The sequence below is a fragment of the Mytilus trossulus genome, unplaced genomic scaffold, assembly GCF_036588685.1.
Source record: "Mytilus trossulus isolate FHL-02 unplaced genomic scaffold, PNRI_Mtr1.1.1.hap1 h1tg000085l___fragment_1__unscaffolded, whole genome shotgun sequence".
Classification (NCBI taxonomy): domain Eukaryota; kingdom Metazoa; phylum Mollusca; class Bivalvia; order Mytilida; family Mytilidae; genus Mytilus; species Mytilus trossulus.
In genome coordinates, this window is record NW_026963295.1 from 3028191 (window position 1) to 3046091 (window position 17901).

Below are 17901 nucleotides of genomic sequence, written 5' to 3' on the forward strand. Positions count from 1 at the left end.
GTACATTTAATCTCCATTTAGTCGCACAATATATATGGGACATGTATATGCATCAAATGAGGTAACACATTGTTATCCTATCGCTTGTAATTGGGTATTCATTTTGACAAATTTAAATCATACTGTTCTTAAACATTGGTTTTTGAAGATATCGTTAACCGTTCTAACACTTATGTTTGATAACTTGGCTTTTTTAACAGAGACTGTAAATCCTCTTATAGAATATGACATCACTTCAGAGATTTTTTGTTTGTGTTTATTATTCGTGCGTTTTATTTCTTTAAATTGTTAAGTATACGATGCTTTTTCTTTCAATTGTGTTTTGTTGTCGAGTTTATGATTGGGTTCTTCTTTCCTCTTAAAACTGAACTTGAATTAAGTTTACCACTATATGTTTTATGAATTTCATCAAAAGTATATACTTAGACATAACATAGAAAATACGACAATAGTAGACGTACTTTTTTCTGTGCCTGCGTTTCGTGTATCCTGAAATTTAAACATTAAAACATAATTAAAGTGCACCTGTTTCATCTTCTTATAACGTTAAACATAAGAAAACTCATATTCAAAAATTAATATACAAAAAAATCTAGATCTTTAATCAATAGCAGACGTGTTTCAAAACATGCATTCACTCGAATGTATAAATTATTGGTTTCTTTAACCGTGAATTCATCCTCGATTGTTTTGTTTCTCTCTGTTTAAACACCGACTTTACATATACGAGCAATTAACACGTTTCTATCCAGATTACAAGGGACACATTTTCTATAAGAGTGCCGAAAACGATTGGCTTGCGATTTTAAAAAAAAGAAACCTTAAAATATACGAAATGAAAATTTAAAAACCCTTAAGGTGGCTCGTGGGTACAAAAATTTCAGCAAAAAAAAATTTATTTTATTTTTTCATTACACATTTTATTTATTACACTATTGGTTATAACGTTCTAAAAATGGTACAAAAATCAACCCCAAAAATTGATTTGGTTCGGCCCCATGTGACTTTTGAAATGTTTTTATCATTGAAAATGTTCCAAATTATCTCCCTTTGGTGCAAAAATGCCATTTTTGGTCATTTATATTTGAAATATATTTTTAACGTATCGGTGACCTATATTTTTAATTACTGTTTTCAAAAAAGCTGTACATTAACTAAATAATTTTAAAATTTAAGCGATTTCTGCAATTAGGTTAATTTTTTTATTTCGATATTACCAATATTTCTCCTCTTAGTTCAACAGAAAAAAAGGACATTAACAAAAATGTATGCTTCTTCCGTAGGCAGATTGTGAGCTTAAATGAACGGTGACCCCATTGTTTTAGTTCATTTTTCTTTTAAGTATATGATAAAGTTCATTTATAAAAAAAAATATAGCGATATCCTATATTAGAATTTTTTTTTAATTTATATCCAGGATCTCCCTCAATATAAATTAGCCTCGTTCAAGGATGCTGTACTCATGCATGCAATACATGTAAATATACGTTTGTTAAAAAAATAAATTCTAGTATTTATTTCAGGCATCCAATAAGTATAATAATAAGGCCCTGTATTTCTTTAAGCAAGCGACAACATTTTATTTTCACATGCCTCGTCTTTTAACGAATTTGGCTTTGCTTCCTTAATGATAGATTGTATGGTATGTATTCACATGTAAGCACTTCCTATCACGAAAACAAAAGCAGACAGTGTATACTTACTAACATATACCCCGATTCCAGTTACCAGGATTAAAACAATTATCAGTAATACAATGTTGATTATTCTTTGGGACGATACTGCTTTTTCCTCCGATGGTTTTGCTGAAATGTATTCTTCAGGATTTCAAACAGTTATAAAACGTAAAATCATAGTTTAATATTTTAACAATTTTTCTATGCATTTACAAAAAGTCAAAAAGTCACTTTCATATAAAAGAAATTGTATACAAATAAAGCAGAGAGGTTTATTGTTTAATAGCCCATTTAATCATGGATACATCATCATTCATAGAGTACCAATAAATGTGTAGTTCTTGCGTATACATGAACTAAAAATTTTAGCTAACTTAAAAACTTCTATTAGTTTGAATGCAGACTTTTGCAAAACCTTGGAATGAAGTTTCTAAAACATACAAATTAAATGTAGAGGAGACTCAATAGAATAATTGATGTTGTCCAAATGTTGGTGGCTTTCTTATATCGAGCTATGTATACAGATACAGAATGAGATAATGAAATACTATTGATGGTTTACCTCTTATATGTGGACAATTGCATTAACCATACCTTATATTGAAACATGGCTATATCTTTGTTATCTGACCACAACAATAAAATTAAAAACATATAAACTTGAAATAACCAACCGTCATCTAATTATTGCAACGAAATATGATCTGAGTAACACACATATTTAAAATAACTTGTTTTGCTTACACTTCTTATACATATAAGTATAACAATTCTTACATTGAGCATCAAACAGTCCTTGCATCTCTTTCTTTGAAATTTGTTTTTTGTTTAACAACTTACCAAAATGTTTTGAATTGATAACAACACTGCTTCTTCCATAGTTGTTGCACATGGTGATTTTGAACGAATGGAGTTCAACAGCGTTCAGTCCATTCAAAACGAAAACAATTTCTGTGCCAGTTAAAGTAACATTTGTATCATGAAAAGTTTCCTTGATTAGTACGGGACGTGTTGTCACGCCTATTTCTTTTGACAATGGTGTACCATCGACTTCGGTGATGTCGTGACATGTGATCTTAGATGAGCTATACACATTTACTTTTAGTTTAATTGATGATTCTGTTGTTATTTCTTGAAATCGTTTGGTGTTAGCAGCAAACACAGGGGGCCCTGTAAGAAGTGAAAGACAAAAAATATATATAAAACTAAATGTACTTTTATAATCATGATAATCATGAGACATACTCAAACAACATAGCAAATCAAATAAAGGTTATATGATTTTTTGAAAGATATTATCGATCGATAAGTAGCTAAATACATACACTATGACCTTTCTAAAGTTTTGAAGCATACGTATAACAAAACTTTAGGCACTATTATATTATCATTGTAATATATCGAAAGGAATTTAAAACGTACAGATTGATTAACCGATCTACAGCAGAAAAACGGTTTATCATGGTGATCTAACACTAAATTCGAACAGTCACAAATAAAAATAAGAGTATGATGGGTTCCCGCTTATTTGTTTAACCCTGCCATTTTCTGCATGTGTCTGTTTTGACGTTGTTAATGTTTTTGGTCTTTTGTGGATAGTTGTCTCATTGGCAATCATACCACATCTTCTTTGTTATATATTAGGATTTTGACATTCAGTGGTTGTCGTGTATTGATCTTAAAACTTGTTTAGTCAATTATATTCGGTTGACCTCGTATTGATGAATCTTTAACACCAAGCGCCTCCGTATACATGATACGTGATGCTGCAGTCTGAAAGTTATTCAAAATAAGAGGAACCGATACTAGAATGAAGAAAGTTTATACTTTTCTCTGTCGGTTACATTGAAATCACTTGTTCATGGTTAATACAAGTAATCATCAATTTAAAGCAGATTATAGAAATGAAAACAACACTTTATGATTTAATTTCCTGATGCATTTACTTTGATTTATCTTCACCTGGAACACTCAAAGCCGAAATTGTGAAAGCCAAGATAAAGTAAAACCGAAACAGTCCAAGAACCAAATAAATAAAAAACAAACACTAAATAAATAATGAATAGCTTAATTCATCTAGTGTCAACTTTCCCTGAAGGAGTTTAATGTATATGTATTGCACTGGCAACTGTGTTTTTGATGTTTAGCATACTGATATTGTAGAATTAAACTGGTTTTAATTGAAATTAATTTCATAAACACTTTGTTTTAAATTGATGAAGTATAAATGGCATGTTTTGAAGTAAACAATCACTGACAGGCTTTTCAATTGAACATTTTCTTATTAACTATCCCCTAATTCATATCAGGAATGTTATATAGGAAGTACGAAGAAGGATATCAGGAAACTATAGAGTTACGTCTACCTTATATCATGGCTAACATCTAGACATTAACAATACGAATTGACTGGAAACAAAAGCTTACGACACAAGAACTGATTTTAAAATCCGTATTGTAAACTTAGCTGTGTAGCATTATTCCAGCAACGCCTGTATATCGATTGTATATATCAAAGATAGAAAGATATTCCAGAGTTTTTATCTCCTATTTTTGTTTCAATTATAGAGTAATTGTCAGATGATTCCGTGCTGTCATTTCATTGGTATAGTTGATGTCATCTCTTTGCCATCAAGAGTGGGTTGACTGTTGTAATTTTAATTTCATAGATGACGAATAATACATTAAAACTGGTGCCTCATGAGCACCTGAAACTGCTAGCTCTTCCGGGGCATCTGGGATAATCCCTTATGTCTGTTGCTGTTCGTGCTGTTTATACGTTAGTTTTATATGTTGTGTTTTGTATACTGTTGTTGTCTTATATTTTTAGTGTCGTGTCTTTATCAATGTTTCATCGAATTATGAAATACATTCAATTTGTTGGGCATAACATAAAATATATTCATTTATACCTGCATATTCAACGTACGTTCTCCCTTGTTGGAAAACGTTTCCGTGATTATCAGGAATTCCGTTTGAAACATTGCATATATAAAATCCCACATTTTGATATCTGTTTGATACGTTAACAACTGGTATTTGAAGTTTTCCATCATCTGTAGCGCGTAGATATCTTATATGCTCGTTAAAACGAGATCTATGTTCCCATTGAAAGTAGTTATAACTGTCTGGTTCTCCTTGGGGTATACACTGAATTGCTCTAAACGTACTGTCTTCATATAACTTCAGCATGCATACAGTAACAACAGGGGGGACTACAAAATATATTCAAAATGCAAATTTAAAAAAAAAAGGTTTTGTCAGTATTCCGGATACTCAGAAATTAACCAAAAGTAAAAATCACACGTAACGTTCAAGTAGGGATGAAAGGAAAGGGTTTGATCACGCCACTCTAGTCTTCCAGAATTCAAAAATCGAAAAGTATTGTACATCTGCCTTATGACATTCATCAAATGTTATTTAGACACAAGCTTGTCGGGCACCAGAGTATCGTGCTTTTAAATTGTACGCAAATAAAGACAACAGTAGTAAGCCGCTGATCGAAAGTCATAAATCGATAGCGGGGAGAGAAAACAAATCCTGGTTACAAACTGAAACTGAGGTAACCACGTCAAATATAAGAGGAAAACAACGAAACAACAGACAAACTGAAGAGCAACAATAACGATCCTGCATATTTGAATAAAAGACAGAACAGCTTCATTCTTATTGCTTGTAATGAATACGTAAATATGAACCCTTGATTAAACCCAAAAGATGTGTTTCTATCTATATGTTTTACTGGAATGAATGAAACGTAATGTGTATTCATGTTTTTCTAAGATCAAGACATGGTTCATACCTTTTTTTTACCGATACTACCTGTAACATTGGCATTTTAGATAAATATAACATTTTTAATATGTGTATGACTTCATATTGAAATCGATTTTAACCTTTTGCACTCCCAGGATAACCAAGAATACGTGTATCAAATAATATTAAGAAAAATCTTACATGAAATAACGATCGATATCTCACTAGAAGTATTTCCAATTTCGTTCTGCGCAGAACATCTGTACCTGCCACTGTCATATCGGCTTACTTTACTCATCGTAAACCTTAACGAAGATTTACTTGTTGTTAATCTTAATTTCTTATTATCTTTATACAATGAAATTGAAGTAGCTTTTGTATTACTTCTCGTGGTACAATCAAGATGCATAGTTTCACCTTCCTTTATAAAACTGTTGCTGACATGAATTTTGATAGATGGTTTATCTGAAAATTATATTTTTTATAAATCAATAGAGAAACGTTGCAATCACACACAATGACCAATTTTTAATTGTTTAAAGGGACTTCAAATCTAGTCGTATCCGGTCAACACTAAACGCACAAAAAGATACGGTGAATTTCCTACCAAATTAACTATGCTGTTATGTTTTATATGAACCATGAGAGAATCACAATTATTATGTTGTAATACCCCATGGTTTTCTTTATAAGTCATTGCTTATTTTGCACTTTTCAAAAACATTGTGACGAATTTACATTTGATTCAAATAGAAGAAACTCTTGGCAAGAGTGTATTTATTAGTTTTATCCTGTCAAGTACTTTTAAACAAAAAGGTACATGACATTTCATTGCATTTAAGAAGAAAAAAAACATCACAAAGGAGTAGGTCCGGTAAGGGCCGATGTTGGCCTAAAATTTCAAGTTTACATGAAGAAATATTTTGGACACTTTTTAAACACTTAAATAAACTCATCATAGATACGCCAGACGCGCGTTTCGTATACTAAAGACTCAGTGACGCTCGAATCCAAATAAGTTTAAAATGCCAAATAAAGTACGAAATTAAAGAGCATTTAGAACCAAAATTCCTAAAAGTTTTGCCAAATACAGCTAAGTGTCTATTTTAGTTGATTCAATTAGTTTATGTAAAAGATTTTAACTTATTTTCTCATTAATGCGCTCCTATTTTAACTTAAACATGAAAAATCTATCAAATATGCCAAATAATGTCACTTTTCAGATGTTTTTTGTCAAAAATGAAAGTGGCCGCGTCCGTGTTCATCCTCAACCTTTTTATATGTTTTAATGCTTATTTAAATTATATGTTTTGTAATCATTAATTTAATATGAGTATTTGGAATCATTTATTTTTTTGCGTTTTGACGATTTGAAGAGAATACGTTTACCAAAGAATGCATACAACCAGACCCATTAGTGGCCTTCGGTTGTTTTCTGCTCGTTAAAATACAAAAAAAAAGAAATTTTAAGGTAAAATTGTGCATGCACAAACAAATAAAATATGTGCACGTGGTTTTGTAGGCATTACACATGTTAAATCTTACTGCAATTAACTCCAAACACCAAATGATATTTATCGACTCTTCAAAGTACTTTTCATAAAATCGTTAATTTTAGGAAAGTCAATTTATTTCAACATCTGCAAAATTATTTTCAACGTAACAGAAATTGAATGGAACATATGGGTATACAAAGTATATTACATGCAAGTAAATGTATGTCTTCCTCTCTCTTTTGTTCCATGCATAAAAATCTATTATTCTCTTTAAGACAATTCCCACCAACATAATGGATGAATATCTCTATTTTAATGGTGTTCGATTAAGTATGTGTAAACCATCTGGGATTAAACATTTATGAAAATAATTAATACCATAAGTCTTCAAATAGAAATAACAATTTCTATTTGAAGACTTACCAAATATTAAATTAAATAACGTCTTTCTAAATAATTACTTACTTTTTCATGTAATTCTATGGTTAAACAACTTAAATGTAGCTATTGATGAAATCTGAATGTTGTTAATATTTGTGAACTAGACGTTAGTTTAATTGTGGTGAAATTTTATGATTGTATCTTTATAGCTTGTTGGTCGGTGTGAGCCAAGACCGTACATTGACCTACAATGGATTATGATTCACTTTTACAAATCATGACTTAGATGCAGAGTTGTCTCATTGGCACTAATACCACATTTTCTTATATCTATATACATGATATATGAAAATATCAAAAATATTACCTATGCCACACATAACTAATTGTATCCTTATCCAAAAAGCTAACCATATTATCCTCATTTCTGAATTTGCTCTATAACGAAGAAAAAATACAGCAACGTAACAATGTGAATAGGATCAAATGAATATAATTCAATAAAGGCAACAGTAGTATAAAGTAAAAACACAAAAATACTGAACTCCGAGGAAAATTCAAAAAGGAAAATCAAAAATCAAAAGACAAAAGGCAAAATCAAAAGTCCAAACACATCAAACGAATGGATAACAACTGTCATATTCCTGACTTGGCCGCTATTCCATGCCGTAATGCCGTACATGCTGTTCACTGGTCATACATCTATCAAGCGAAAACTGATCCGGGTTCAAACTAAAATCGACGGAATACGCATCAACTATAACATGTATAAGAGGAAATTGTCGAATACATCGTTTAAAAAAAACTTGTTTTACTAGCATTTATATTGTCGGTTTTTCGTCTTGATAATTAATAATAAAAATTGTACTTAGCGTTTTTAATTTATTTCTGGTGTTTTCCCCATAAAATACATGTCGTAAATGCATTGATTCGTCATACAATCCTTTTAAACGTTATTTTATGTTTACTTTCCTGGCAGATAAATACACGTTACAAATGTTCAATATAGTATATCAGCTATATTACCAATTCTGACAAATGCTGAATAATAAAATGAAATAATACCTGTCAATTGTAATAATAACTTCGATGGTTTTGTTTAAGAATAGTTGATTATGTAACAAAACTTTAGTATATATGAATGATATTTGTTTTGAAGGAAATAAACTCTTCTTCTTTAGTGACAATGATGATATGGTTTGCTTTGACAAATCAAGTGTACTTGAATTTATCAACGAGACTAGACGTGTTTAAAATTTTATCAATAGATAAACTAAGGACATGTTCATACCAAACGCCATGTACAGTAAACATGTTTACAATTAATTTAATGTAATGGACACTGGTTTTACATTAAATTTGTTCACATCTCAATGCAATTCAATTCTTTAGTACTTTAAGCATATTATGCTTATCAGTGCAATAAATACAAATACATTTTTATAACACAACATGGCATAATACATCAGAGAAGCAAATAAATATCAAGTATCGATCAATAACAGTTCGGTCCTATGATTAAGTGCATTAAACAAGAATTTACACAAATTTCGCAAATCTTTTACATTTTCAGTGTGTAGAAGTTGCACTAATTTGAACGACGATGGACGCCTATAATAATAAGGTTTAATAAACTGTCTCCTTAAGGGGGTACAGAACACCTAAGAAAAGATAACTCTTACTCATAGTCTGATTCATTGTTGCGTTTTAAAATTATGTGCAATATGCAAGTTTTTAAAAGATCATGATCAGAATGTTTACATTATTGCTAAGACCAGCTGTACACCCTTTGTTATTCATTTAATCCTTAAAAAGAATTTAAAGTTAATTATTTTCAATAAATGAACCTTCAAAGAGACCTAATAGGGAAATTTCAAAGTGAAATAAATTTACCAAAAGAAAACAAGGACGTTTGAAAAGGAGGGAAACAGAAAGAGAAGGGACCATAACTGTTTTCGTTTTTTACTTGGCAATGCCTACATGTAGGACTTTAATAAAATGAAATAAAGTGCAAAAAGTCTAAGGATGCTACCATTTGATTTTAAGAGGGGAGGGCTAGGATTTATAAAACTTTGTCCTGCATTTTTTTTTATAGTTGCATGAACTCATTATATTATCGGCCTGCATTTTTTTATTTTTCATTCTTTACAGACCTGTGATTTTCATTAGTTTACTGAAATTGTTTTCATAAATTGTCATCCTGTTATGCTAAATTACTGATCCTGCCTTTGTTTGTTTCAAAGCCTGTCTTGCCTTTTTTCAAGTTTCATCTAGCCCCCTCCTCAAATGAGGGTGGATAGGACCTTTATCGGAACTCCGGGATCGACTGTTTCTATTGTCAAGATTTAAGGATTGACCCTTTCGCGGGATGTCAATATTTTAAATTTATCTAACTTCGGGATCTCGGGATTTCGTGTTTTTAAGCCGGGATTTCGGGACAAGGACCCCTCCTACCCTTCTCTCAAATGGTAGCTCCCTCCGACAATAAAATTTTAACCAAATAAATAAGAAACCCTGGACAATTACACAATGCTTATGTTCGTAGATCTTCTTTATATCAAATTGATTAAATCAAAACTGAATTGACTTCTCAAACTTTTTTTTTTGTTAAACTAGTCCAAATAATTATGACGTCTGGCAAGGCTATTTTAATTTTTTTTCTGGGACGCCTTCTGTAGTTTGGACTATTGTAAAACGAAACTATAGTATTTTTCTATGGCCTTAGTAATACATGTAGTAATGTTAAAAAGATTACGAATAATTCATGATTTTATAATAGCTGTCATATTATTTAAAGTGCAATTTAATATATTATTGAATGATTTATATTCATGTAAAAAGTTCGAAGATACCCAGAGGGAAACTAGCTCAACCACCAGTGCATCATTAACATATCACGGAACAAGGGAAAAGAAGAAAAAAACATCTCATTCAGTCCAAAAAACACTACACATATTTTTGCTTTCTATATTCATCTGAATAAAAAAAAAACGATATCTTTCTAGTAGCTTTTTCCAACCTTTATCTTGACATGTGTAGAAAATTAATGGGTGTCTTCTATTCCGTCCGCAATTTTAGGGAAAGTAAAGTCTATATTTAGAATCATAGTTGAAACTGAAACTACACATGAATGATATAAATAGAACATGTTATTTTCGCTTTATCAAATTTCAATTCCGAAGGGATAGCAAAATTTGTTATTTTCTTTTGTTGTTCCATTATCATGTTTGTGTATCTTTCCGATTTTTTTTTTATCAAATGCAATTTTGAAATAAATATAAAAAAGAAAGTGTGGTGTTATTGCAAGTGACAATTAAGTGAAAATGTTTATTTTCAAGTCTCAATTTAAGATTATTACCGATAGAGTAATCATTCTCTATCATAATAAGGGGCCCAAAATAATGTGAAACGTGTAACTGCCGTGCTTTTAACTAGAAATCAGTTGTATTTAATTGTCATATTTATAAACATTAGCAGAAATACTAAAAAAAGGTCTATGTTTAACAAACTTGATTTAACAGTATAAGGATTTTGCACAGTCAGCTCTATTTCATCTCTCATACTGAAGCCGTAATTCTTTGGACCAATGGTTTTGACGTTATATTTTAAACGTATATTTTTGAATCTGGCTAAAAGACCAATAAATTGAAATCTTGATCATGGAAAGCATCTGCCAACTTTAAAGCTTTTGCATATGTATCATGTGTATTTTTGGTGTGTCATGCTTTTAATTTCAACAGCTATTATCTCACAACAAAAATCAATTACATCCTTTTGTTCCCCCTGCAACTGATTGTCGGTTTGGGGGGGGGGGGGGGTACCCCTGTCCGTCTCTCCCTTTATTGGTATATAGTTATTTGGCATAACTCCTCCTATTGTTTGATTCCTAAAAAGTTTTCACTTCTCTGTCTGTTGGGTATTTAAGAACGTACACTGTGCTTCAATAGATACGATTCCCTTTTCAAACAATTGTATGTGACTAAATGTCCATTATGTATTCCGTGTGCATTGAATGGCTTGACATGTCATAAAATGTGTCTATATTGTTGTATGGTTGATTAAAGCTTTTGTTATATGATTTTTTTAAATAAATATGAATTCATAAATACATGAAAGTCATGGCCTGGACAAGTGTTTCTTACCAAAAAAACACAATTATCGTCCTTGAGGTCAAAGTTCAAGGTCATATAAAGGTCAAAATTTTAAGAAGGCACACCACCTCATGGTGATACATCCACATGCCAAAGATGTAAGGCCTAGGTCAAAAGGCAAAGAAGTGATGGCCTACATGGTTGAGTTTTTCACGGAAAAACACCCATAAAGTTGACCTTGAGGTCACATTTGAAGGTCACACAAAGGTCATCATGATGCAAGACACTTAACCCTGTGATGATACATCCACATGCCAAATAGCTAAGGCCAAGTTCAAAAGACAAACAAAATTATGGCCATTATGTACTTTTTGAGTAGATTTTGCTCTTATTTAATGAACCAATTTGAGGGTGGGGCCTAATTTAAACTCAAATTCCAAAAATTCTAACGGTTAAATTTTAAAAAAAATTTGAAAGAACAACCAACTAGTATAGCACTCCAAATGCTTAGTTTTATGAAAAAATTAAACGACACATTTTTTTTCAAAAAAAAATTCTTCTTCAAATACTAAAAGCACAGCATTCACTTTTCAGGGCTGATTCTGATACCCCCTAGTAAAGTTTTGGCAATTTTTTTTAACCGGAATAAAAAACTTACAAGAAGGGGGTATCAGTGAACTAATATTCTCCTCAGCTATCAATATTAGCTATGCTATTGTCAATTTAGGATTAAATTATTTTTTTTTCCACAAATTCAACCCTATACCCATATTTCAGAAACTTCCAATTTTGGCTGATACTAGTATGTAAAAGATGCCATATTTGAATTGCCAAATCTTTTAAACCTATGGTTCAAATCTTTTAAAAATTTTACAAGATGTTAAGGTTGGCCTAGTTTATCAATGAAAAAAAATTAAGAAATATTAAACGACAGGAATTTTTTGGGGTATAGTGTTGGGTACCCCCTTAAGTCTCTATAACATTCACATTGTAAAACAAAATGGAATTCATCTTCAGTGATATTCAAAGTAATAAGAGAACACTTTCTATCTAACCTATTTACTCCATGATAATGGCCTACTTCAACAAACAAATTATGGGAATACAATCTAAAGCGAATAAGATACACTCTAAAATTCATATGTTGAGTTAGATAATTCTGTAAACATACATTATTGACAATATATTTATATAAATAACACTTAGATGAAATGTTCAGTTGATCATTCAAAGTCTGTTTTGCTTGATCATAAATCCTTGTTTTTACAACTAATTATAAATTTATATCAATATAATCTTTGTAATACCAGATCTCATTTAAACCTAAGTTAAATAATAATTGTTGTAGTTGATAAATCCAACTGCTTCTAATATTACAGAAATTAAACAGTTTTTAAGATTACAGTTGCTTGTTGATAACAATTTTAACCAGTACTTCACTATTTTGTACATTCTAAAATATATCAAAGGATATCTACCCAATTTAAAATAAACAATAACATTAATATTTGTTGTGCACTGTTTGACACCTAATATATTTTTGCTAAAATCAAGTTGTATTTTTTCAATATTTGGAGCTTTACGGAAGCCCCATATTTCACAACCATAACATAAAATACTGCTAATGTAAGTATCAAATAAATTCAAATATGTAAAAACATACAAATACAATGACGAAACCTTCGACTTTAAACCAAAAACAGCTTTTTCTACTTTGCTCGGCTACATGTTTTTGAGCTTTATCAAATTTACCGTAAAAATTTAACAGTACATCAAGGTAACAAAATTCATCAACTATGTCAATAGAATTGCCATCATAATACCAAATTCCTTCGTCTTTTAAAAAACCTCCGTTTTTAAATACCATAATTTTTGTTTGGCAATATTTAAAGTCAAACCCCATTTACAAGTATATAATAATAATGCGTCTAACATATCTTGCAAGCCAAAAACTGAATCAGAAAATAAAATCATGTCATCAGCGTACATAAGTAAAAATAATGACAAGTCTTGTATATATACATGTGTATATTACTATTACGTAGGAATTCCATTTCAAAGTCATTTACAATGTACATATAACGAAAAAAGTATCGGAGAAAGAACTTCCCCTTGCATAAGACCAACTGAACTTGTAAACTGTAAAATTTTCACACATACTTTTACTGTAGAATACATTGATTTTAAAACAGACAGTAATTTGCCTGTTATACCAACTCTTGATAGTTTCAACCATAAGTTAAGTCTGGTTACGGAGTCAAATGCCTGTTTGGAGTCAACGAAACAGCAATATTAACGTTTTTTCTTGAAAAGTGCTTTCTGAACGAGTGCCAACAAAGAATAAATTGCATCAACAGTGCTGCTACCCGGTCGAAATCCAAATAGCGCATCTGTAATAATATCATTATTCTCAGACCACTTTTATTATAAGTCTTGAATTTATAATAGATGTAAACAGTTTCGCTAAATTACTGACTAAACTGATTCCACGATAGTTCGCTGGATTGGATGAGTCGCCTTTTTTAAAAACAGGAATTAACACTTCGAGTGCCCAAGATTCCTGCTGCTAATATCTTGTTGAATATTTCCTCTAGGAACGGTAGCAGAATATCCTTAAATTCAATGAATAACTCGTTAAATGTACCATCAATACCATGACTTTTACCACGTTTAAGGTTAGAAATACACTTCAGAATTTCATCTTGTGTAATAATTTGATCAAGTTCATCATATGTTGTGTCGGACACGGTTTCTGGAATATCGACTGTCACATTAATACCATCATTTGTGAACAAATTTCTAAAATATTCGAATAATTCTGAAAGTGACACATCAAAAGTTTGGCTCTCTTCTTTTGAAACAGTTTATAATATTTCTTTGGATCGCTTTTACGCAATGTAGCTATCATATCACCCTCTTCACGCTTATATTTTCTTTTTAGTTTATTTTCTAAACGCTTGTATTGTCTTTTAGACATAATTAATATTTGATGATTTTCAACATTTTTGTTAAATGTAACAAAAAACTAATATAGATAGATCGAAGTCTTTTGCACTCGTAGTTAAACCATGGTTTGCCATCTTTATATCGGGTCGTCTTACTACGGGTACGGTCACACATATTATTTGAATTATGTGAGTTACAAAAGAATGGTGAAATGATAATGTCCATCGATTGGAAGTAAACGATTCAACATAATTGTCAATACTATCTTGGGATTTTTCAATATCAGAAAATACTATCTGGCTAGGTGAACCACTGTTTAAGTTAAAGACTCATACCACTGATTCCATCTGTAACTATTATATGAGTTGTTTGACGTACCACTGTTACGCTCAGGCTCTTGTGAATCGTGCAATGTGCACCGCAAGTCACTAAAAGAAGTGAAGTTACCAACAATAAACTGGTCTATAATGTGTATACAGTCATATGGAGCCAATTAGTAGTCCACAACACTCATTCCCCGGGAACCACAAAATGTATAGTCATTAGCTAAGCCATCCTTATGCCGACCATTCAAAATACGTAGACCAGTGCTTCTACACAGATTTAACAATTTTAACCCGAACTCATTTGTACTTTGATCTGGATGTCTTCTTACTGGTAGATTTGTGTCACTTAAATACCCTAAAATACGGTTGAAACTATCAAAAATGGAGCCACATACATTGTCATTTATTATAAAATCATTAATTATAGCAGTTCTTGCATTCATATCACCTAGTAACAATACTCTTGAAGTTTCTGATGAATTGAACAAATCTTAGAATAAATCACAATTATACATTTTATAATAATTTGAATAAGTAGGAGGAAAATATACACATCCAATCAAACCCACAGGTTGATATATCCTTTGACACCTTGAGCCATATAATTACATCGTTCTGGATATCAACTACTTCAACATACTTTGCAAAACAGTTTTTTATTAACAAATATAGTCCACCGCCTTGTTTATATTTACTTATTAGAAATGGGACTGGCTTAATATATATAATCATCTACAATATCATCAAATGACTTATCAATCCAACACTCAGACAAAATAACAATATCATATGTTTTAATGTAAGATAACAAATTTGGCTCATTAAGTTATCATGTAAACCACCATTAATGTTCCAATACAAAAAATAATAAAGGAGATATTTCTCGGTGTGTCCTAATCTGGACCTGTGTGCATATCTGCTAACACTTCAAAGCGGGATCCACTAGACGAGCCGTCACTCACTGAAGATTTATTAGGTTTTATACTTGAAACGTTCGGTGTTTATTCGGCCACTGGAAACCCTGGACCCGACGATGTATCCGACATTCTATCACCTGACTGATCACGACGTGTAATTTTGACTAGTTCGTTTGATTTAACCACAGTCTGTTCACCATCAATAAAAAGTTTATCTTTATTAAATGAAACTCTTTTACCTGCCTCCTTTGCTTTTTTATACCCATGAAATAATAGTTTACGTTTTTCATGTATAGCTTTCGGAAAGTGTTCAGAAATTGAAATGGTTGACTCTTTTAATTGTCGAGAGTTTTGACGTACAGTGTCCCTTTGTTGACGTTTTATAGATTTTACACTTATGGGGCGTGGCTTACGCACATTCTGAGTCGACTTGCTCGCGAATTTCTTTCCCATCCTAAAGTTAGATGGACGTCGCGTACGGTGTTGGTGTTAGTTTTGGTAACGTTATTTTGACGTTATTTTTCATGCATTGTATAAATAACGGCGTACTTTTTTTATTTCGTGCAGCTCAATCATACAGCATAATTTATATAAGCGGTTTGCTTGACTTACTATGTATAGAACCGAAATGCAAAAGCGGCACATATTTTTAAGTACAGTTAAATTAAAACAGAAAAATAATATTCATTTAAATTAGTATCCCCTTGGAGCAAAGATATTTTCTCATTCTTTTGATTGAAACAGGATATTTAAAAAAAAAGTTTAATCCACTGTTTTTTCTGTTGCTTTTTCTTTTAGTTTAAACATATTTATTTATAGTGGATTGGGAAACAAGTTATTACAACTTATATTAATCCATTTCCACTTTGAGGGTGCGAGTGCTTCCTTGTAGCCTTAGCCTGCTCTTTTCGAAATCTAAAAGAGTGACTTTTACGTGCAAGAGATATTGCTCTCTCTTAACACGGATCAGTCATATATCGCCCCCTTCCGACAGACTATCATTGTTTCACAAGACCATCATACTTGCAAATGGTGTCGGGGGATTATTCTTTTATCCGCTTTTGATAATTTCTAAATAAAAATGTTATTAGTTGAATTGTTTGTTTCATCGCATGTATTAAATGTTAAAAGAATCAACAGTTGGAAGCAAATGCAAAATTAACCACAATAAAATTAATTGAATAAAATTTGACAATTTCATAAACAAAAACTACTAGGGGACATTTTAGCGCAGGATTAATCCGTTAAGCTGTTTTTTCGATAGCCCATTTTAGAGAAAACTTTCCTAGTTGAATAATACTAAACCACGAGCATTGATTTATGCTGGCTTAATATTAAAGTTGTATGTATATATATATGTTCACTTTGGTTCATCATGGAAATAAAAGTAATTCTATAGTTGTCACTCAGCTATTTACGTTTGTCTTGATACTATCATCAAATTGCAAAAAACAACGTATATAAAAATACAATGTATAGACGAATGTGCACCACAACCTAGACATGATGAAAAGAAAAATCAGTTCCTACTGCAACTTTATGAACAGTATTGTACAGGGGGTTCTAGGCCAGAACGGACTTTTGAAATTTGATTTTAAAATTTGAGTGTTATATTTTAATGGACATGATATTTTTTAAATTGTGCTGTCTTGCTTCTATTTAAAAATAATATTGATCATTAATCATTAATAATAAAATGGATTAAAGCATTACTCTAAAATGGGCATTGATAATTTCCATTTTCGCTCGAATGGGTTAAAAATTTTGGGCTAAAATGGGCTTTACTTTGACGCTAAAAAACCTTAGATTTTTTTCTCAAAAATGTCCTACCAATGTGCTAAAATGTCCTCCGCCGCAACAGATATAGATATTAATTTTAATTAGATTCGATAAGAATCTGTTAAGATATTGTATCAAAAAAAAATTATAAAAAAGTTATGGTTTTGCATGATAAGATATTTGCTACAGAAGTCTTTGAGGGCCATGCAAATTTACTTTTTTCAATTTGATATAACAAATAAATTGTAATATAACAGATTATCAATTTGATATAACAAATCTGATAATTTGAAATAAAAAATTATAAATTTGATATATCAGATCCCTTTTGCACTGATTGTTCATGGGTTTTCTCTTCTAGATCTCGCGCATAGGTCTTTGTTTTTAATAAAAAGTGTGCAAACAAAATAAATGTTGAAACAAATATATAAAGAAAAATGCAAGGATGAACGTTAACTTAAGGATGTTTCATAAATCCTTGTATGTGCCCATCGAAATTGATAAAGAAGCATGCCAGAATTTTGAGGAAGGGA

General features: G+C 31.1%; 1 protein-coding gene across 1 annotated transcript; it reads right to left on the minus strand.

Annotated features, from left to right (window-relative positions):
- Positions 1-1650: 1650 nt before the first annotated feature.
- On the minus strand, positions 1651-8403 carry LOC134699851 (hemicentin-2-like). Its single transcript, XM_063561258.1, has 6 exons — positions 8375-8403; positions 7677-7747; positions 5634-5897; positions 4589-4891; positions 2517-2846; positions 1651-1805 (listed from the first exon to the last, which is right to left on the minus strand). The coding sequence occupies exons 2-6, from the start codon at positions 7732-7734 to the stop codon at positions 1651-1653; spliced, it is 1110 nt and encodes a 369-aa protein (XP_063417328.1). The 5' UTR covers positions 7735-7747; positions 8375-8403.
- Positions 8404-17901: the final 9498 nt, after the last annotated feature.